At 46.0% G+C, this 23197-nt stretch overlaps 1 protein-coding gene across 1 annotated transcript in view; it reads left to right on the top strand.

Annotated features, from left to right (window-relative positions):
• Positions 1–22591, top strand: part of LOC144691194 (immunoglobulin superfamily member 21-like) — a 286249-nt gene extending 263658 nt beyond the window's left edge. The window contains exons 7-10 of the mRNA XM_078559256.1: positions 6390–6475; positions 16970–17162; positions 17689–17727; positions 22335–22591. Coding sequence (XP_078415382.1) covers positions 6390–6475; positions 16970–17162; positions 17689–17727; positions 22335–22408 — 392 coding nt within the window. The 3' untranslated portion in view covers positions 22409–22591. The remainder of the gene's footprint in view (positions 1–6389; positions 6476–16969; positions 17163–17688; positions 17728–22334) is intronic.
• The last annotated feature ends 606 nt before the right edge of the window (positions 22592–23197 follow it).

The raw sequence follows: 23197 nt of genomic DNA, 5'->3' as shown, positions 1-23197 counted from the left end.
CTGTCTGCCTGATTGCTTATAGGCAGGAGAGAAGACGGAGAAGAATGCGATGGAGGCGCCTGGCTCGCCAAACGGAGGAGCAGGACCCTGAAGACCAAGGGGCGGCACAGCCTCCTCCGCACACAGAGGATGAACCCCAGAGAGCCATCGTTTGTAGGCGCATCACTAGACCCAGGGTCTATAGACTGTGCAATGCTACCTGCAGATGAGCGAGAACCAGTGTCACCGACACCTGTGCATGTCAAGGGAACACTCGCATATGCCACCTTCTGCAGTGTTTGGTGCCATGGGGACTCAGAGAGCATCCACTGCCACTGGCAGTGACGGTGACTGCCACACTCAGCTTCTACAGCAGTGGCTCCTTCCAGGGCTCCACTGGGGACCTTTGCGGGATCTCATAAGCCTCCTTCCAACAAATGTATCCAGGAGGTCACAGATGCCATTTTTGCTAAGGCACACAACTTTGTCAACTTTGACAGAGATCAGGCAAGCCAGGAAGCAGGAGTGATAGGATTTGCCGAGATTTCCAGATTCCCACAGGTGCTGGGTGCCATCGACTGCACTCATGTGGCTCTTAAATCTCCCTGGCAACAAGCAGTCCAGTATGTGAACCAATAAGACTTCCACTCTATCAATATTCATCTGGTCTGCGACCATAGCAAACGGATCATGCAGCTGTGTGCAAATTACCCTGGAAGCAACCACAACTCGTACATCCTCAGCAGGTCTCAGATCCCTGACGTCTTCCAGGGACCACACGGGATGCAGGGCTGGCTCCTCAGGGACAGGGGCTACCCACAAAGGACATGGCTGATTTTCTGCGGCGGCCTGATTGCTGCTGAGAGAAGGTACAACAAGGCTCATGCCGCAATGAAGGGTTTGGTGAAGCACACCACTGGCATCCTGAAAATGAGGTTCCAGTGCCTGGACAGGTCTGGTGGAGCCCTGCAGTACACTCCCCAGAGGGTGTCACACATCATCGTGGTTTGCTGCGTGCTACAAAACCTGGCGATGCAAAGAGGGGGGTACCTGGATGATGTGGAAATGGAGGAGCTGCACGTATTCTCCGATGAGGAGGAAGTCGAAGGGGATGACGATGATGAGGAAGGCGAGGGTGCAGGCGATGAGGTAATTCCACTGGTCAGACAAGGCAGGCACACTCGTGAGGCCCTCATTGCCACAATATTCCTGGAGGATGATGACGAGATGCAGTGAGGACGCTCCTGAGATCTTCACATTGCACCTGGGAATGTCTGACACCTGTCTGGCTGAGGGCAGTGCATATACGCTCTGTGAGGAGGCTCATATCATGGAGACACTGCTGAGATACAACAGGGTGCCTGCCAGGCCAGATGATAAAGATGCCTGGCATGTGAGGGTGGTGAGTGGTGCCATGGACAGGATAAGGATACGATCCGTAGGGCAGATGAAGGTATGTGTGAGAGTGTGAGTGGTGATGTCCCTTGAGCTGGCAGAGAGTGAGATCCCTGTAGATGTGTGATGGGTTTGTGAGTGTGTGAGATGAGAAGAGTGCCTTACCCTGGCAGAACGAAGGAGATCATTCGTCCTTTTTTCGGCACTGGGTGGCTGTCCTCTCTTGCAGGGCGTTGACGCTGCCACTGGTTCCCATGCTGGATCGGTGACCTTGCTTGCTGGTCTTGGCCCAGAGCAGGGGCAGAGGACATTGCGGTGGGCCTCCACTGCGTCTGATAAGCTCTTGAGGGAGGGGTCGCTAAATTAGGGGGCATCATGTTTCTTCCCTTTGGCAGCCATCAGTTCCCAGCAGCTTCCTATCCCTTGGAGAGTGCTGGCTCTGAGCAGGGGTGGCCTTTAAACATGGCGCCCGGATTACTGAAGCTCTGAGGTCATGATGGGGCAGTGATCCAACGTAAAACCCGTGACTGATTGTTTAATAAGAATGTTCCACATGATATGGGGTGAAATTCCACTAATGCCGTCGGCAGGTCAAACGCCTATTTTCCAGCCCGATAGCGGACTTTGCTGATTTCAGGGAAAATCCCGGCCTATGTTATGAGTTTCGCAGCTGGTGCCAAGAGTCAACTGGTGCATTCTCCACGGCAATGCCTCTACCAATCAGAGTCCACTTGCCAACCAAGCAGCACTCTCTTCTCATGCAGTACAAATTGTTTTTCCCTTTACGATTTGACGAATTGTCCTGATGAGTGCAAGACAAAAAGCTTCAACAACATGGGCGGGATTTTCAGCTCAGCATGCAGGCACGTGCCCAACACGCATGAGCGTGAAATAGCACGTGATGACATCGGGCGAGCGTCCCCACGTCAGTGCACACTCGCGCGAGATTTCGGTCAGTGGGCTCGAGCGGGAGTCAGCAGCGCATCAGCCGACAATTAAGAGGGCTGCTAAGCCCATTAAAATATGAATTAAAGTGAATTTTACCCTGCCCATCCAACCTTATGATTGGTGGGCGGGCGGACAAAAGGCCAAGCGGCCTTTGGATTTTTGAGGAAACCTCATCCACGGGCGGGATGAGGTTTCCGATGTTAATGATAAATAAAATAAAAGTTTTTTAATCTCATTTTTAACGTGTCCCTGCTCGAATGAAAGAGTCACATGAGGGGACATGTTTACCTTAATTTTAAAAACTTTATTTTTAATGTTAGAAATCTCCAGCTCCCTGTGGCAGCTCTGTGCCTTCAGGGAGCTTTCACTGAGCGCACCCGCGTGCTTACGCTGACTTCTGCGCTCGCCCTCCTCCCCCCCCCAAACCCCTCACCCAGACAGCACTGAGCATTTCAGCGCTCGATTCACGCCAGCCAGCGTGAAATCACGGTCAGGGCCCGATCGCAGGCGGCAGTAGATTTCCCGGCCACTCCCGGACCCACCCACCATGCCCGCCCGACGAGGTAAAAATCCTGCCCCATGTCTTTTTTTTCAGCAAGAATCAGGAATAAAGAAGCAGAACTGTCAGGGCTAGCAAAATGGCAGAGCTGCCTTGATGGGCCCACGCACATAGCTTATTACCAGTACAGATTCTCTATTTTTGCATTAATTTTGGTAAATATCCCAAATAAAAGCACAAAAGTCACAAACCCTTGAGTCCTCGCAGAGCCGTGCTTATGCTAAGGGATTAGAACCATCTGCTTTGACTCAGTCTGATATGAGCCACTTCAATGTCTTGGCAATTTGTCTCCGTCAAACTTTAAAAACTGCCCAAAAGTGCAGCTGCTGGCCAGAATTATCAACCAAGTTTCCAGCTGGCTTCTGAAATAGCTTCTTGTTATCAGGAATTTTCTGTGACACCTGTAAAAAAAAGAAAGGTCACCTTCTGCTGGTGGAGTTGTAGAGTCCCATTGACATCTGACTTCATTGAGGAGGCGTCCCGCCCAGATGCTCTGCTGGGCAAACGCAGCCTTGGCTGGAGCCAAATCACAACCGGAACTGGCTGCACAACAAACCGTTTATTCCCTCAACAGTTTGCTCCAAACTTTTCTCCTCCTGGGCATCCATTATTTTCACCACACAAATTGGAACAAAAGATTTAATTTCAGGTCTAAATGCTGTACTTGACTGGTCATTTGCAGTCATCATATCGGTCCCAAGTTGTGTCTATTTTGCCCATTAGGAAAGGAACAGGTAACAATGGGGTTGCTGACTCTGGCTGGACATATTCCGGGAAGCGTCGGTGGAAATCACGGAAAGCTGGCTGCTTGGCGGGAGCAGGTCTGGGAACGCTCACATTCCCAGGGGACCATCCCTGTCCGAAATATCTCCCTGCCTAAAGAAGTTAACACCAGCAGTGCACATTATTCTGTTTTGGGGCTGTGCTGGGTAAAGGAGGATCCTACCTATGAGGCCCCCAACTCCGTCATTTAAAAGCCCTGGACCGGAGAGCTGCCAGAACCAATCAGAGCCATAGCCCCACAATGCTGCACTTCCAGAAGCGAAGTGGCTGTGTCCAATCAGCAGCCAGCTGGAGTGTCTGAATGTTCGGCAAGCGCTGAGGGCGCAGCCACAGGCCCCATACGTGCAGTGTCAGCTGCCTGCATTAAAGATGGCGCAGACCAAACAAACACAAATGAGAGAAAAAAAACTCTGCCTGAGCAAATCCGGTCTGCGCACCTGTTCCCTCGCCACTGGTGTTGCGGTTTAAAATCTCCCAAAGGCTTTCTTTGACCACTGGGAGATTAATGCCAATTCCAGGAGACTCCCAGCCAATGCTGGGAGGGCTGGCAGCCTTAGGTAACAACCAAGCGGCTGCACATCTGGACCACATTGGAGCTTGACTCCCATGATAGTCTGTTGATGAGTTGTTGCGAATTCAGCAAACCTTCCTTTTGGTTGCTTCCTGTTTGAGCTGTTACATTTTGCACTAACCTTTACTCCATGGGCTCTATATTTATGTAAAAAAAAACAATATTCTGCGTCTTTCATGTTTATGTATTTGCTCATATTTCATCCATCTTTAGAAGAGTGATGTCTATTCATCACCGTCCATTTTTAACATTAGGCTGGAGAGTCCGTTTACTACAAGTCATTAGGCTTCAGTTTTATACAAATGGCAACCCACACCCCTCCCCCACCATATTTACATAGGAACATAGGAGCAAGAGTAGGCCATTCGGCCACTCGAGCCTGCTCCGCCATTTAACTAAATCATGGCTGATCTACTACCTTAATGCTACCTTCCCGCACTATGCCTGTATTGCATGACTAAAACCTCCTCCCCTGTCCTGATAGAGAATTGCAAGTCTGTATTTTTCTGGGTTCATGATGACATCAAGATATGGGAACTGACCTTGTTAACATTACATCGTGTAACCAAGCGAGGGAAACTGGGTCATTGTGCACTTACATACAGCATAAGAAAGTGCTTTCTTTCCTGCAATCTTCCCTTCTGTTAATGGCAAGTGACAGAGAGGTCCCAACATCTATGGCTCAGTGCCTTCAATAAAGCAAGAGATGGATGGGAAGGGGAGAGAGAAAGGAAGAAGTTTGAGCGGTGAAGAAAGGCAATGGTAATTAGCTTAAGGCTGAGTTTGTAGTCCTCTCTGTCAGCAGCAGTTTTTCTTATGACTGGCACAACAATTCGATTCCAAAGCAACAAGCACATCATTTTTAATTGCTCCGTATCCTAATGATTTTCTCCCATGGTCTTAATGATTTCTGTGCAGGTATACCTCTTAGATTGTTATGTTCAGGAGAGTTCCCAACTGCAAAGAGCTGCTCAGTCAGCAATGCAAGCATCCTGCAATAATTTGTCTAATTGATAAAAAAGACCCTGGAATTAAATATCAGTCTGTCAGTGGCACCACAGACAAGCCTTAAGAACAACCTCAATTTGATGGGGCTTCTTTGCGAGCTGGATTTGCCCATAATCATGTGAAGGAGCCAGGGTGAGAGGGAATTTGCATACGTCCAAGTTCCTTACATTGGGATTGACGGTAATTGGACACAAGCTCCTCATTCCTTCTGCCTACCAATGTTTCCCTTTTTAGTGCATGTTTTCAAGCCTTGGGATAGTCTATGTTAATTCAGTGTCTGACTTATCAGCCTCAATTTATTAGAATTTGCTTAAAAAGTAATCGGCATCTGAACAACACGAATGTTATCAATGTGTAAATCAGCCAGTTCACTCGAACAGATGCCCCGTGAATTGCAAATTGCCGCAAGTTGCTGGATGATTTCTGCTCCTCTAGTAGCTTCGTGCAAAAGGCATCTTAGCCTCGCTGTGATTTTCATAGAAGTTGCTGTATTTGTACATTAGTTACCCATTAAACTCACCATGGAGAGTTAAATCTGACAATTAACAGCAAAAGCACCCTTTTAAAGATGTGGTCATTTTTGATGACTGCCAATCAACCACTCTTGCCCAAAAAGTGAACAATTAAAACTGTGAATTGTTGTTGTAGATTTTTTTTTTACATTAAATTTTAAGCTTAACATTTTTTCTCACATTCCTTTCTATCTTTCTTTCCCTCACTTCATTTCTCTTTCTGTACCGGAATTCACTAGAATCCACTTTCCTACTCACTCCTTCCTCTGTTTGTTTCTTAATCCTTTAATTTCATTGGGTAAGAAGATACTCTTGGTCCCAGAAGCACTGTTGCCCTCGCCACACTGCCATCAGTTTGCATTTGCAACAACTTTGTGGGAAAACAATTTTTTTTTAAAAATCTAAACATGCACAAACAATTTAAAAAACAGAGAAAAACACAAGATGACAACTTTGCTCCTGGGGCCCGTGTTTAGCTTGATGGGAGCGCAGATCAGAGTGTTGGGCAGTGGTTGATGCTCAATTCACAGTGCTCTCGACCTCCGCATCTCTAAGAGGGAGACATCCTGCCAGAATAAAGACAATGCAGCAAAGGTTGGAAAACTAATATTAGAACTCATCTTTGTGTACACAGCCGCGCCCAGAGGCCCACGGATTGATGTGACACCAACGCGTGTGCAAGTCGGCGACACTGTTAAAATCGCCGTACTAGGATTTCAGGTAAGCTTTTTCTTTCTTTGCTGAGGAACTTTAGAGTAAATGTTGAAATGTGAATCATTCGTGAGCATCTGTGAGATATCACAGTGAAAATATTCCCAGTCACAACTGGCCACCAACTGTGAAGCACTTGGGGAAATGTTGCCATGTTAAGGGTGCGATATAAAAATGAGTAGCAGTTGCTTTTAATATAAAAGCAAAGCACTGCGGATGCTGGAAATCTGAAACAGAAACAGAAAATGCTGGAAAATCTCAGCCGGCCTAGCAGCATCTGCGGAGAGAGAAATGGAGTTAACGTTTCGAGTCCGTATGACCCTTCTTCAGAGCTGTTGTTGTAATATTAGTAGCAAATAAGCTAAACAATTATTTGTATCCATATATTTATCCGTATTTAGCACCAGTCATTACAGGAGCTGGCGAGCAGTGATTAACGCAGCAAACCCTCTTGAAAATAAGCTTTTCAATAGGATATAGTGGCACACCTATCATTAGGAGGGAAAAGGTTTAAACAGAACAGTTCCTCAAATAAAATAGTTGAAGTAGTGGCTAGCTTTGTGAATTGTCACGAAAGACAACATGCTCATTGCCTTTGAAAAGCCTATAGTGACTGTGGGAGAGGTATTAAACTAAATGGTGAGTTGGAGACTCTCTGTCTGTCTCTCTCTCTCTCTCATGAAAATGGCCTTAATAAGTCATTCCCATCTCTCCAGTGAACTACACTTCTTTGTACAACCTTGGAATGTATAATTGGGCCTAGCTATTCTCCAAAGAAAAAGTCTAGAAAAATGGAGGCAATGGCAGATGGCTGGTCCCAGTGCTGCAGAGGGAGGTAAAAGAGCCAAAAGTTTAATGTCTCTTGAAGAGTTGTCAAGGATGTAAAGAGTAAAAGAGAGAGGAAATTACTTCCGTGATATTAAACTAATGGCAGGAAAGTAGGAATTTAAACCAAACGCTAGGCAATCCATATCAGCTTAGATACTGTTTCTCATCTGAGGCCCATGATTGTGTACAGCACGACAATGTCGATAGTGCAGGATGACACTAAATCCTGCAGCAGATCTGTATCATTGTAGCCCCTCCAGCTTCTAAATTCCATATTTGATCACTGCTGCTCTAAGCTTAAACCCCCTGATCTTCACCATTCCTGTCTGACATGTACTTCCTCCCCCCTCACTTTGCATTCTGTTGAAAGCAAGACTTGTTGCATTGTTTCCTATACCCCAGCTCAATCTTTTGCAGGAGACCAATTCTGAGGAATTTTTATCTCATGAGGTTGGACTAGCTGCCCTGGTGCCAGTTCTTGGGTGTCGACAACCAGAAGTGAAGAAAGTGGAGGGATGGAGTGAGGGAAGGGAGATCGGATGGAGAACAAGAGGTCCATGGTCACACCTTCAGAAGCTTTCACTAGGTCAGAGAGCAGGAGGCAGATGAGGTGGAATTCAAGAAGGAGCATAAGACAGGAACAAACCAACATTCTGAATGTTCACAGTCATGTGAAGATGCATTCACTGATCTTGACCTTTGAACTTCCTGTGGCACTGCTGCTGGATGCAACAGTATCCATTGTAGTCATTCTCATGATATGGATCAGCACCATCTCCTCCAGAGGGCTCAGGTGACCTAGGTGTGCCTGGCCTCTGCCAGTTCTACTCTCCTCCCTCCTGTTCTGGACCACCTTGTCCTGCGAGAGAGAGAGGGAAGAATGCTAATATTTGCAGTGTCAGGGTGATGTGCCTGCCATAGCTGCAGAGGTATGTGGAAGCAGCAAAAGGCTGACAGCACTGGTACGTGTGTGAGGTTGAGGTGGAGTCTCTGAACATTAGGTATGATTCCTGATTGCTGATGGAGGCATGTGGTGCATTGAGCAGCATGAGATGGTGGTGAAGCAGTGGGCCGGAGATGTCATGTGAAGATGCATTTACTAACCTCAACCACCCTATGAGGCCATTGAACTTCTTGCAGCTCTGCTGCCAGGTCCTCGAGGCCAGACGCTGGGAATTAATCTACCCGGCCACCCGCTCACATTCCCTTCTCAGTGGTTGCCTCAAGGGCCTCCTGGCCCTCTGCAGAAACATTTTTTCTCTCCTCCTTTTCAGTTCCTCTACTAATGCCTCCTGTGCCACACCAGAAAGCCCGGGAAACCTCTCTCACCTGCTGCTCCGTTTAATATGCCTTGTAGACCATTCCTGTGCTAAGAGTCAGCCGCAGCTTCTGTATAATGAGTGCACATCAATACACCAGTGTCATAAAGGGAACCGTCTGAATCAGGTACTACCTTTCAAAAATGCAGGTGGTTATGCAGGCAAAGAATGGGATGAATGACCAATTAACCTGTTGATGGTTGAGGGAGCAGTGTTGACCAGGACACTGGAAGATCTCCCTGCCCTTCTTCAAATCATGAGATCATTTATGGTCACCCAAACAGGCTGACTAACAGCCTTGATTTAACATCCCATCCAGCAAGGCAGCACTGGAGTGTCAGCATGGATTATATGCTCAAACCCTGAAGTGCTGCTTGAATCCTCAGCCTCTGACTCAGAGGTGACAGTCCTACCACAGAAACAATTGCTTTCACCCACTTCATACAGTGCCAACAGAAATATTGATTGGCATTTTCCTGAGAGTAGAGATGAAGCTAATGGCTCTTAGTAATGGTGAGGTAATAGTAATTTAACAATTGAGTTACTGGCTAAATAAGGTGGTGTACTGCTCCAGTGTGTTTGAAGCCCTCAGATCATTTTAGGTTCAATCTCAAGTCTGTGCTGAGTTACCTGATTTCATCCAGGTGCTATACTTGGTCTGAATGGTCCTATCCAGAGGGATGAATTAACTAGGGTTCCTGTTTCCAATGAAAAGTGTATATCTTTGTGAACTTACAGCGAGGACAGGATTGGTTACAATGCGATACTCCTCTATATGACTGACTGTCCACCTTGCACTCATAAAGATAAATTCTTCAATCCCCTCTCCTCACAATGATTTCAATGGATGAAACATTAGAAGCAGCAGGCCCATGACCTTCCTCAGCTGCGCTGGCTGCAGGCTTGGCAACGCAGACCTCACTAGGCCCTGCCAGAGGCTAGGCTGGCAACGTGGAGAAAGGGCTTCTGGGTGGGTTATTGCAGTGGGGATAGAGTGGTTTCTGCTGATGGTCATGGAACTGTACTATAGAATGAGACGGCCCATGTGGGAGATAAATTGTAATAAAGAAAAGCTTTTAGTCGTAAAGCACATGAGAACTGGGCTTCTCGATAGGAAGAACAAAAGTAGCCCAGTGGAGTTTTCACATACTGCCAAGTTCTGACAAGATAGAAACATTCTCATTGTACTCCGTTCAGTTAACTTCCTTCACCCAGCAGTATAATTACCGCAGTTCTGCAGATGATTACTCCTGCAGGTAGCAGACAGTGGGAAAACATTTCCATTCCACGAGGTCATAAAATATTTGAGCAGAAAGAGAAAGAGGGGGGGTGAGGTGGGGTGCAGGGTGCTTTGAATATAAATTCGACTCGCACACCACGCCAAACTCTAACACTTGTCAAGCTGGTTTGATTGTGTTATTCATATCCCGTGGAGGTATTTTTTTTGAGGTAAATTTCAAGTTAAATTAAAAAGGCAGCTGCTGGGAAAAATGCACTCTCCTGAAGTCATTAGCTCTCCCCTGTCTTCTTTTTGAATGTTTAATAACAGTGAAAAAAGTTAAATAGTCTACACTAGATGAATGGGAATATGTATATCAGGTTAGTTTATACAAAAAGACAAGGAATCCTGTTCAAGTGAAATGATCTAATTTTCCCTAAAATACTGTATGTACATGACAGTCCCTGAATTCACAAAGAGGCCTGCCACATTTTAATATTCCATTTATTTCACACTGCTGCCTCAAGAGTCAATTTGGAAATGAAGAATACATCCTCGGAGGGCATAGTTGCACCAGAAATAAGAGCAACTTTGTTCTGAAGCGGGAAGATCTGGCTCTCAATCTGACCACACAGGCAGGCAATGCAAGGTTGATATTTCTGGTCGGGGCAGCCTATTTTAAAAGAGTGGCCAAGTCATGAATGTGGTTGGTCAACAATCTCTGAATCCCCCTCTCCCCCACCCCTCCACCCGGCTATGTGAGAAAGGTGATTCAAGACTCAACCCCAGGACTGCCTTTTATAAACAGTGCTTAAGCATTTCAGGGCTGGATTGCTAGTCAGTGGCAGCATTTGGGTTGGGTGCACCTGTAGGTATGATACAGGAAACATGGTAGCCATGTAGTTCACAGCAAGCTCCCATAGAACAGCAAAGAAGTAATGGCCAGATAATCTCTTTTAGTGATGTTGGTTCATAAATAGAAGCCAGGACACCAGGGAGAACTTGCCTACAGCTCTTCAAATAACACCATGGAATCTTACAGACCTAACCAAGAGGGAAGATAGGGCTTCAGTTTAATGTTGATCTGAGGCAGCACCGCTGACAGTGCATCACTCCCTCAGTACTGCTCAGGACTGTCAGCCTAAATTACGTGCTCAAGAATCTAGAGTAGGATTTGATCCCACAGCCTTCTGGCCCAGAGGCAAGACTGCTAAAATAACAATGTGTATTTATATAGCTCCTTTAAAGTGGTAGAATGACCCAAGTTGCTTCATGGGAACTTTATAAACAAAATTGACATTGAGCCACGAAAGGAGATCTTAGGGAGGTGACCAAAAGCTTGGTCAAAGCGGTAGGTTTTAAGGAGTTTCTTAAAGGAGGAAAGAGAGGAAGAGAGGTGGAGAGATATAGGGAGGGCTCTCAGGCCCCAGGCAGCTGAAGGCACAGTTGTCAATGGTAGAATGATTAAAATCGGGAATGCGCAACAAGCCAGAATTAACACAAGTATCTCGAAGGGTTGTAGGTCTGGAAGAGATTATAGTGAAAGGGAGAGGCGAGACCATGGACAGATCTGAAAACACGATGAGAATTTTAAAAATCATGGCATTGCCTAACTGAAAGCCATGTAGACCAGCAAGCACGGGGGTAACGTGTGAATGGGACTTGGAGTGAGTTCGAATACAGGTAGCAGAGTTTTGTGTGACCTCAGTTTTACAAACAGTAGAACATGGGAGGTCAGCCAAGAATATGTCAGAATTATCAAGTCCAAAGGTAACAAGGCCACGACCGAGGGTTTGAGCAAATGTGGATGAAGTTATGATGGCGGAAACAATTAGTCTTAGTGGTGGTGCGGCTATTTAGTTGGAAGCTCATCTCGGGGTCAAATACAACACTAAAGTTGCAAACAGTCTGGTTCAGCCTCAGATAATTGCCAGGGAGAGGGATGGAGTCAGTGGCTAGAGATGAGAATTTAGGGAGGGGACCAAAGGCAGTGGTTTCGGTCTGCCAAATATTTAGCTGGAGGAAATGTCTTCTCAGTACTGTGTGTCAAACAAACAGTGTGACAAATTATAGACCGTGGAGAGGCTGGGACAGGTGGTGGTGAGGTAGAGCTGGGGGCTGTCAGTGTACATGTGGAAACTGGCAGTGTTTTGGATGATCTTGTCAAGGGGAAGCATGTAGCTAAGAAACAGGAGGGGGCAAAGGTTAGATCCCTGAGGGACAGTAAATGTCATGATGCAGGAGCAGGAAGAGAAGGCATTGTGGATAATTCTCTGGCTATGTTTAGGTGATGCAAGGGGAATGCAATATAAAAATAGGGAACTGTTGCTACAATTGTACAGGGCATTGGTGAGACCACCATCTGGAATACTGTGTACAGTTTTAGTCTCCTTATTTAAGAAAGGACTTAATTGCATTGGTTGCAGTTCAGAGAAGGTTCATTCAAGCTGGTTCTTGGGATGAGGGGGTTATCTTATGAGGAAAGGTTGGACAGATTGGGCCTGTATCCATTGGAGTTTGGAAAAATGTGAGGTGATTTTATTGAAACATATAAGATCCCAAGGGAACTTGACAGGGTGAATGCTGAAAGGGTGTTTCCCCTTGTGGGAGAGACCAGAACTAGGGGACACAATTTAAAAATAAAAGGTGTCCCATTTAAGGCAGAGATGAGGAGAAACTTTGTCTCTCAGAGGGTCATGAGTTTGTGGAACTCTGTTCTCCAGAGAGTGGTAGAGTTGACTGAATATCTTTAAGGCTAAGATAAATAGATTTGTGATTAACAAGGGAATCAAAGTATATCAGGGGTAGGCAGGACACTGGTGTTGAGGCCCCAATCAGATCAACCATGATCTTATTGAATGGTGGCACAAGCTTGAGGGCCCGAATGGCCTACTCCTGCTCTTAATCCCTATGTTCATATTTAGATAAGAATGGGACCAGGCGAATACAGACCCATTAAGCTGGAGGATGATGGAGAGGCATTGGAGGACGAAGGTATGGTCTACCATGTCAAAGGCTGCAGGCAGATCAAGAGGGATGAGGAGGGAAAACTTACCTTTATCACAGTCACGTTGGATGCTATTTGTAACTTTGACAAGAGCTATGTCAGTGCAGTGGCAAGCGCAGAAACCTGACTGAAATAATTTTCAAACATAGATTTCTGGGACTGATGAGCACAGATTTAATAGGCTACAACATGTTCAAGGACTTTGGAGATGGAAGGGAGTTTGGAGATGAGGAGGCAGTTAGCAAAGATGTAAGAATCAAGGGTTGAATCAGGGCCAGATCCTGAGGAGAGAGAACCATTTACAATATTGGCTAACATGAGAGCCTGGAGGGGAAGTTGGGTGATCAGCAGTTTAGGGAAGAGGACTGAGGAAGCAGGAAATAGGCCTAATGGACAAGATGAGCTTCAAGAGGGTATGAGAGGAGAGAAACTAGAAAAAGATGTGAGTTCAGGGCTAGGACAGGAGGGAGACTTTAAAGGAAATTTGGTCTGATGGGCTAGGGGAGGGGAAGGGAAGGAAGCAGCAGAGGCAGCTGATTGAATGGTCTTAATCTTAGTAACAAAGAAGTCCATGGAGGGTTAGGGTGGAGGAAACAGGAGAGGATTATAAGAAGAGAAAAGGAGCCAGAAGTTATCTTGTGTTCCAGGGTGATGCTGGATCAGTGAGCAGTTTTGGACAAGAGCAGGACCCTGGTAGTGCTTTATGTGATCCAGCCAGATCTGGCAGTGAATTGCTAAACCAGTTGTCCACCACATCTGTTCAAATATGTGTCCCTTAGCTTTAAGGAGTAAAGATGAGGACTATACCAAGGGAAGGCCAAGGTGAAAGAGAGTAATGGTTTTAATGGAGACTAAGGCATCAAAGGTGGAGATGTGAATGTAGTTGAGCACATTGGTAGCTACAGGAATGTCGTGGTGAATGGAGGGTCAAAGACTAGACAGTTTGGGTATTAAAAGTGCAGTTGAAGGGAATTTGGAGAGAGCTTGTTCCTGAAGGGCAGACATGGAAGGAAATAGAGTTGGAAGGGGGATGTGGATGGAGAGCAAAATAAGGAAGTGATCTTGCAGATTATGACCTTGCCCTGTGAGTGACACAATGGGAATAGTGATGTGAGATGGTAATGCCGGGGGGGTGGCTGTGAATGTGGGTGGAGAGTTTATAATGGAGGGAGAGACTAAGAGAAACTAGGAGGGCATTGAACTCGGAGAAGAAAGAGCATGATGAATTGGGATGGAGGTTGAAATCACCAAGGGTGAGAAGTCACTCGGTGCAGAGTTACTGAGCCAGAGCTGACACGCGAGTTATCAAGTATTACATGTGAGTGGTAGCGGCAGAGATGGAGCACTTCTTAGAGCAGCCGTTTTGAGTAAACAGTGGTTAGGATAAGCGGTTACTGGTGCATATTTTCCCATCAGCGTTCCTGGCATTGGAACAGCACCAATCCGTGGTGCTGAAAATCCAGGCTGGCCTTCCCATCCAAACCACCAGGGTGATTTCCGACTGCTGTCCAGTATGGACCTTCTCCAGGCATTGGCAAGGATCTGCCGCCAGAAGTACAATATAATTCCTCATATGAGTATTTATCTGTGGCCAGCTGGCAGCCTGAAATTCAGCCCCCAGTATAAACAGAATGGATTCCAGAGCAGCTGAAGTCAACACAAATAGAATAACTTCCAGACAAAGCCAGGGGACCTTGAAGGCAAGCATAAGAGAAACAGTTATAGAGCAGAAAAATTTGGAGCACCACTTCATGGTAAACCAACACAGCGGAACAAAGAGGCACACATTTCAAATGGTGAAAGCTCGAGGTAGAAACAATATTAACAGGAAGCTCTTCATACAAACAGTGATGAACACTTGGATCATGGTATCTGCATTGCGTGCACTCAAATGCTTCCTGGGGCACCAAATATTAGCATCGTTCCCTCTTCCATTTCCTGCTACTCTTGGGGATGAATCACTATGGATGCAAATCCTGGTCATAGTTTTCTTAGGTTGGGAATCCAGATTAAAATTTAACTTGCTTCTGTGCAAGCATTAAAACAGAGCACTAAACTGCAGTTGCTGAAGGCCATTTACATTTCCTTTGGTGCATCAAAAATGTTGGAGTGTGCTACAGGGAGAACAGGCATTAAAGCCCAGTGCATCGTCCAAGGAGCCAAACTCAAAGTTGCCGCCTTAACCCAAATCAGATTTCCCTTTTATAGTGAGATACCTGCCGACAGCTCTATTTCATCCATCAGGAATAGGCAATGGATTGGCAGTGCAGGGGAAGGAGAGTGCCCGCACGAACTGAAGGTGGGTGACAGTTACCAGCAGTAACCAGGAAAGATTGCAAGGGTGACGGATGAGCCACCAAAGACTGATGGGCGGGTGGGCAAAATTGCTGGTGTGAACTGGTAGGGATCAAGAGTGTTGGTGTGAACTGAGGGAGAAGAGTGCTAATGTAAATTGAGGGGCAGGAAGGTGAGCAGGAGGGACTGCCTCTGAAAATTGGAGGAAGCTGGGTAAAGGGAGTGAGGGCTACTGAATTGGAGGGAGACAGTTAAATGGTATCGCACCTGGTACATCCCTGTTTTGTGTAGCTTAATTACATGATGGGCAGCATATTTAATAACAAAGCCAACAAAAGGAGATTTATGAACTGGATTTAAACTCGGGAATAATACAACTGCTCACCAAAATAGCAGAAGCCCAGTTGTGTCAGGTCTCCAAAGACCCTTATAAAGGCTGAAATTTCCTTACAAGCCCAGGGCAGGACCCAAGGATCCCTGACTGTGGAAGGGCACTCAATGCTGCAGTGGCGGTCACTGAGGTTAGATGTACCAGCCTTTACCAGAATGCCTCTGTGCTCCTGAAGAGGAACATTTGGAAAAAAAACTTTCAGATTGGCTCCTTTGTTTGGAACCAATTGGAGTAGTTTAAGGGTAAGTGAAGGGCCAGACAACTCCCCAGCCCTCGACTACATAGGCAGATAGCCAAATTTTTAGGTGCATAGCGAATTCAAGCACAAAAGGTGTGCCTGATCTGGCCCTTGTACCTGCCTGACCCATACCAAATGCAGTGCCCTCCACTAATCCCACAAGCTCCAGCAGGGTCAGTGATAGAGGGTAATAGAAGGCATTCTTGGGATGTGGCATTCCTGGCAAGGCCAAAATTTATTGTCCATCCTCAATTGTCTTGATGTGATGTTAGTGGGCTGCCTTCTTCAACCGATACAGTCCATGTCACAGAATCACAGAATCTCACAGTGCAGAAAAGGCCCTTTGGCCCATCAAGTCTGCACTGCCACATGAGAAACACCTGGCCTACCTACCTAACCTCATTTACCAGCACTTGGCCCATAGCCTTGAATGTTATGATGTGCCAAGTGCTCATCCAGATACTTTTTAAAGGATGTAAGGCAACCCGCCTCCACCACACTCCCAGGCAGGGCATTCCAGACCGTCACCACCCTCTGGGTAAAATAATTTTTCCTCACATCCCCCCTAAACCTCCTGCCCCTCACCTTGAACTTATGTCCCCTTGTAACTGACCCTTCAACTAAGGGGAACAGCTGATCCCTATCCACCCTGTCCATGCCCCTCATAATCTTGTACACCTCGATCAAGTCGCCCCTCAGTCTTCTCTGCTCCAACAAAAACAACCCAAGTCTATCCAACCTTTTCATAACTTAACTGTTTCATCCCAGGCAACATCCTGGGGAATCTCCTCCACACCCCCTCCAGGTGCTGAAGGTCTTGCCACAATGGCGTTAAGCAGTGAGTTGCAGAATTTTTAATGACAAAATGGAGAAGATAACAATTACTGAACCCAATTACACCTTCTCAATGCTAGACATTTGATCATAAATATGAGATCTCCACCACAGAGGTGTGGAATCAAGCTGGAAAACACTCTCTTCAGGACAAATAGGAGGTCAGGAGGTACAAGCTCTGTGCATATGGAACCAGCTATCAGTGTAATGAGAATCTGCTTTGTGCAATGGCTACCATCACACTCCCACCCCCAGACTCCTCCATTCTTACGCCCACTGTCCCAAATGTCTTGGATGATTTAAGCTTCTATAATGTTGTATCTCAGGAATTTAAGGACAACTTGACACTTGCCATTCTTCAATCCTTAACAGAATGAAGTTTTCCCAGAACCTCTCTTCACATGGACCAGAGTGGGTGGACGTTTATTGGATGGAAATGTTGAGTATGATGGTAAAGAGCTGGTATTGGAGAGAGTACCGGCAGAGCTCAATGGGTCCATGTACCGTTGTACCACCCAGAACCCTCTGGGGTCAACAGACACTCATGCCAGACTCATCATTTTTGGTAAGTGCAAACATATTACCAGCCAAGTTAGAAGTAACAGCATCTTATCTTTGTCCCACCTCTTCTCCTGGAGACAGTGGCTTCTGTCGGGCCACGATTCCATAAGTGTTGGCAATTATTTGGTGCCTAACCCAAGTGGCTTAATGTATGAGAATAAATTGGCAGACTATTCAGCCAGTATCATGACCAAACACTCTATTCTCACCCAACATCCAAGCAAGGACGTTTTTCAGCAGAGTTCCCTGAATAGCGGTTAGGAGGAAGAAACCTGGTTAACTTTTCTCATCCCTACCATAGGAGCTACGGAGGCCATTTGTAGCCCTTGACCACTGAGATAATTAATTCAGCTCAGACCAAGGGTCAGACCTGGTGCCTGCCTCGTGGTGAACCAGCAGGGAGCTCCGCCATCTACTATTTAAATAGTCCCGTCTTGAGTCACTCTAATTACTGGCCCTTTACAGATTGTAATAACCATTCAATAATGTGCATACTTTCTCCTTATTTATTTTACATTTTCATCTTTCAGAAAATCCAAACACTCCTAAAGGGACTGATCATAAAAATGGTGAGTTTTTCCGTTTTAATTCCTTTCATTTCTGTGTCGGTATCATCAGTGGCTGAGCTAAGGTCAAATGATTGGTGGGGTGGACGGAGGATGGATCAGATTCCAAATTCACACAGACCTGGACCCCAGATTTAGCCAGTTCAGTCTGTATCCTCATGGAGGGAGACAAAGCGGGGAGCTCCACAGGAGGGACAACTGAGTCAGGGATGGTGGAATGAAGACGTAGCTGATCCAAAGCCCAAAATGCGAAACCTGGAGACCAAAATGAGGTGACCTGATGTTCTTGGGAGCAAAATGGAGTCAGTTCTCCAGCACTGCATTTGGAGATCTCAAAGTAATTGTGTGGGGGAGGGAGGGGTGAACCATGATCCCACACTGGCTGTGCTGCTGAATGCCACTGCCAGAGATATAATTAATCATTCTTATTTTCTTAAATAGTCCCCATTGCTTAAGGAACATGCATTAGTGCAAATGTAATTTGCGCATGATATGCATTGTTTGGTTTATACTTCAGTGTTCCATCTCAGCGCTCTATAATTCTGACACATAATTCTCATGCATTTTTTTTATTCATTCATGGGATGCGGGCTTCGCTGGCTGGACCAGCATTTATTGCCCATCCCTAATTGCCCTTGAGAATGTGATAGTGAGCTGCCTTCTTGAACCGCTGGAGTCAGTGTGGTGTAGGAACACCCACAGTGCTGTTAGGAAGGGAGTTCCAAGATTTTGCCCCAGTGACAGTGAAGGAATGGCGATATATTTCCAAGTCAGGATGGTGAGTGACTAGGAGGGGAACTTCCAGGTGGTGGTGTTCCCATCCATCCGCTGCCCTTGTCCTTCTAGATGATAATGGTCATGGGTTTAGAAGGTGCTGTCTAAAGAGCCTTGGTGAATTCCTGCAGTGCATCTTGTAGATGGTACACACTGATGCTACTGTGCATCACTGGTGGAGGGAGTGAATGTTTGTGGATGTGGTGCCAATTAAGCGGGCTGCTTTGTCCTGGACGGTGTCAAGCTTCTTGAGTGTTGTTGGAGCTGCACTTATCCAAGCAAGTGGGGAGTATTCCATCACACTCCGGACTTGTGCCTTGTAGATGGTGGACAGGCTTAGAGGAGTCAGGAAGTGAGTTCCTCGTCGCAAGGTTCCTAGCCTCTGGCCTGCTCTTGTAGCCACAATATTTATATGGCTAGTCCAGTTCAGTTTCTGGTCAATGGTAACCCCCAGGATGTTGATAGTGGGGGATTCAGTGATGGTAATGCCATTGAACATCAAGGGGCGATGGTTGGATTCTCTCTTGTTGGAGATGGTCATTGCCTGGCACTTGTGTGGCACAAATGTTACTTGCCACTTGTCAGCCCAAGCCTGGATATTGTCCAGGTCTTGCTGCATTTGAACATGGACTGCTTCAGTATGTGAGGAGTCACAAATGGTGTTGGACATTGTGCAATCATCGGCGAACATCCCCACTTATGACCTTACGATGAAAAGAAGGTCATTGATGAAGCACCTGAAGATGATTGGGCCTAGGACACTACCCTGAGGAACTCCTGCAGCGATGCCCTGGAGCTGAGATGACTGACCTCCAACAACCGCAACCATCTTCCTTTGTGCTCAGTATGACTACAACTAGTGGAGAGTTTTCTCCCTGATTCCCATTGACTCCAGTTTTGCTAGGGCTCCTTGACGTCACACTCAGTCAAGTGCGGCCCTGATGTCAAGGGCAGCCACTCTCACCTCACCTCTGGAGTTCAGCTCTTTTGTCCATGTTTGAACCAAGGCTGTAATGAGGTCAGGAGCTGAGTGGCCCTGGAAGAACCCAAACTGGGCATCAGTGAGCAGGTTATTGCTAAGCAAGTGCCGCATGATAGCACTGTTGATGACCCCTTCCATTACTTTACTGATAATGGAGAGTAGACTGATGGGTAATTGCCGGGTTGGATTTGTCCTGTTTTTTGTGTATAGGACATACCTGGGCAATTTTCCACATTGCCAGGCAGATGCCAGTGTTGTAGCTTGGCTAGGGGCCCGGCAATGTCTGGAGCACAAGTCTTCAGTGCTATTGCCTGAATGTTGTCAGGGCCCATAGCCTTGCAGTATCCAGTGCCTTCAGCTGTTTCTTGATATCACGTGGAGTGAATCAAATTGGCTGAAGACTGGCTGGGGACCTTCGGAGGAGGTTGAGATGGATCATCCACTCGGCACCTCTGGCTGAAGATTGTAGCAAATGCTTCAGCCTTATCTTTTGCACTGATGTGCTGGGTTCCTCCATCATTGAGGTTGGGGATATTTGTGGAGCCTCCTCCTCCAGTGAGTTGTTTAATTGTCCACCACCATTCACGACTGGATATGGCAGGGATGCAGAGCTTAGATCTGATCCGTTGGTTGTGCAGTTGCTTTGCTCTGTCTATCACTTGCTGCTTATGCTTTTTGGCGGGCAAGTAGTCTTGTGTTGTAGCTTCACAATGATGACACCTCATTTTTAGGTATGCCTGGTGCTGCTCCTGGCATGACAATCTGCGGCAGGCAGGTTGGTGAGCATGAGGTCAAGTATGTCACAGACCACCGGCCGCAGACCCAGTCTAGCAACTATGTTCTTTAGGACTCGGCCAGCACAGTCAGTGGTGGTGCTACCAAGCCACTCTTAGTGATGGACATTGAAATCCCCCACCCAGAATACATCTGCGCTCTTCCCCCCCTTAGCGCTTCCTCCAAGTGGTGTTCAACATGGAGGAGCACTGATTCATCAGCTGAGAGAGGTAATTACGTGATATTCAGCAGGAGGTTTCCTTGCCCATGTTTAACCTGATACCATGAGACTTCATGGGGTCCAGAGTCAATACTGAGGACTCCCAGGGCAACTCCCTCCTGACTGCATGCAACTGTGCCACCACCTCTGCTGCGTCTGTCCTGCCGGTGGGACAGGACATACCCAGGGATTGTGATGGTGGTGTCTGGAACATTATCTGTAAGGTATGATTCCTTGAGGGTGACTATGTCAGGCTGTTGCTTGACTAGTCTGTAGGACAGCTCTCCCAATTTTGGCACTAGCCCAGATGTTAGAAAGGAGGACTTTGCAGGTTCGACAGGGCTGAGTTTGCTGTTGTTATTTCCGGTGCCTAGGGTGACCAGTAGTCTGTCCAGTTTCAGTCCTTTTTTGAGGCCTTTTAGCAATTTGATATAACTGAATGGCTTGCTAGACCATTTTAGAGGGCATTTAAGAATCAGCCACATTGCTGTGGGCCTGGACCAGGTAAGGATGGCAGATTTCCTTCCTTAAAGGGGCATGAGTGAACCAGTTGAGCTTTTACAACAATCGACAATGGTTTCATGGTCATCATTAGACTTTTTATTCCAGATTTTTATTGAATTCAAATTCAAAATGGGATTCGAACGCAGAGCATTACCTGGGTCTCTGCATTACTAGTCCAGCGACAATACCACTACACCATCGCCTCCCCTACTCTAGTGCAAAGTTAGTGTGTATTGTCTTACATGATCCTCAAACTAGCAGGACATGACAAAGCACCATGAACTCCTCACTTGGAGCTTCAGACCAGCTACCCAAGGAAATCATTCAACCAGCTTGTCTTTAGCTGAATTCTCCATGTGGCTCTATAATCGAGAATTACAATAAATAACTGCGCCATAACAACATACAAACTGCCCAAAATAACCAGCACATAGAACACACTGCAAGCGAACTAATTGGTAGTTGGCAATAATGGTAATGGAAAATGGTTTGCGCTCTTTGACCAATTTAACTATTGGCAGTTTGAGTGATAGGGACTGTGTCACAATAACCTCAGAGCAGTACCAGTGTGAGGGATGATGCTTCACTCAGTGAAGGGGCAGCTGTTATTTCTTGGTTGAGAAATAACCTTGTTTGACACGATTGCCCCTCCTGTCTTGTCAGATTACCCCTCCTCGCGTAATGTTATCGTGGGACCGCAGAGCTCCCTTGTCACTCGTGCAAATTGTAACTGTTGCAACTGATCGGTTCAAATATCATATACCTAAAACAGCAGCAAATCCCAACTGGATAGATAGGGAACCTACCCAAGAAAAGTCGCACTAGTAGATGAACTTTTCTAACCGGCCCGAGTAACAGCAATTAGCATTTAATTAATCTGAGGATGTGACTATTCATATCGCCTGGCCAGAGGGAGCAGTTGAGCAGTCCAATCAGATCTCCGCTCTGATCCCAGTTAGACTTAATAATTGCCTTAAAGGGACAATCCTTATACAAACACCCCCCCCCCATGGTATCAGTTTTCCTCAAACTAGTCCTTTTATACCTATCTAGAGAAGGCTACCAAAATATAAACCCTCTCCCCGTTTACATAATATAACACGGGTTACACAGTATAATATCTATGTCATATCCTCCAGTTTGTTATGAGCAACACCAAGGGTGGCCCACAAGAGTTTGATGGAAATAGCTAAAGTAAATAAGGTTGAGTTACATGAGTAAGAAATGAAAATCAAAGCAAGGTCAGGCAATGTTCTTTATTAAAGCTGCCTATGGTTGTCAATTTATTTTATCCACGCTGCCTGGCAATCTAATACTGCAATAACCCAAGAAAATGAATTTTGATTCTGATTTCAGGTGCATCATCATGCAACAAAAGTGTCAGAGTCGCCTTAGCGATGATCCTAGCAGTTATATTGGATTTGACGTGAAAGATCATCAAGGAGTTGAGGGGGAAATTATCCATCCTGCCATTGCACATCATAAAATATTTTTATTTTAATGTTTTTCTTTATCAAATTCTGGATGTTCCACTTCCTGTAGGGTTTTCTCACTTGAAAAGTGTCTCATTGCTTCATGTGATCCTGAATAAAGGTTCCGTCTGTTTAAAAGATGCTCTGATCCTCTCTGTCTTCTATGGGATGTCTCCTGTGATGTACCGCAACACGCTTGCATTTATACCCTGCCTTTAACGTAAGATATTAGAATATATGAAAGGAAGGGCGAGCAAAAAGCATCCAGGCAACGGTGAACCGTCACATATCACTTACCCATCCTATAACCACACAATCTCCGAAAAAAGGCGGAAATGAAAATGTGGCCAATTCAGGGAAAACTCAAGAAACTTCTGCCGAAGCCTCAAAGGAAATCAAGTCCTTTAACTCTTCATAAACACACTTAACGAGCAATTTATCCATACTGCCAGAAATGTTCTTTTCTCATAAAGACTTGTCAAGACCTTGTTTAAAGGACCGTAAGGTAATGCTCTAAAGCACGGGAAAGAGAAACAGATACTACTCATAAATGATGGACTTAAATGACCAAAGGGATAGTCAAATAGGTAAGTTTTGAGAAGATGTCAAAAGCAGAGAAGGTATGAAGTGGAGGGACTTAGGAAGTTCCTCACAAAAGAGAGAAAGACTGTCCTGATTTATAGGTGTTACCACACTATAAACACCTCTGGTTGGTATTTCTGCTGAAATAATAAATCACAAAAGTTA

This window comes from Cetorhinus maximus, chromosome 15 (genome assembly GCF_964194155.1).
Source record: "Cetorhinus maximus chromosome 15, sCetMax3.hap1.1, whole genome shotgun sequence".
Classification (NCBI taxonomy): domain Eukaryota; kingdom Metazoa; phylum Chordata; class Chondrichthyes; order Lamniformes; family Cetorhinidae; genus Cetorhinus; species Cetorhinus maximus.
This window is presented reverse-complemented; position numbering and strand designations above follow the sequence as displayed.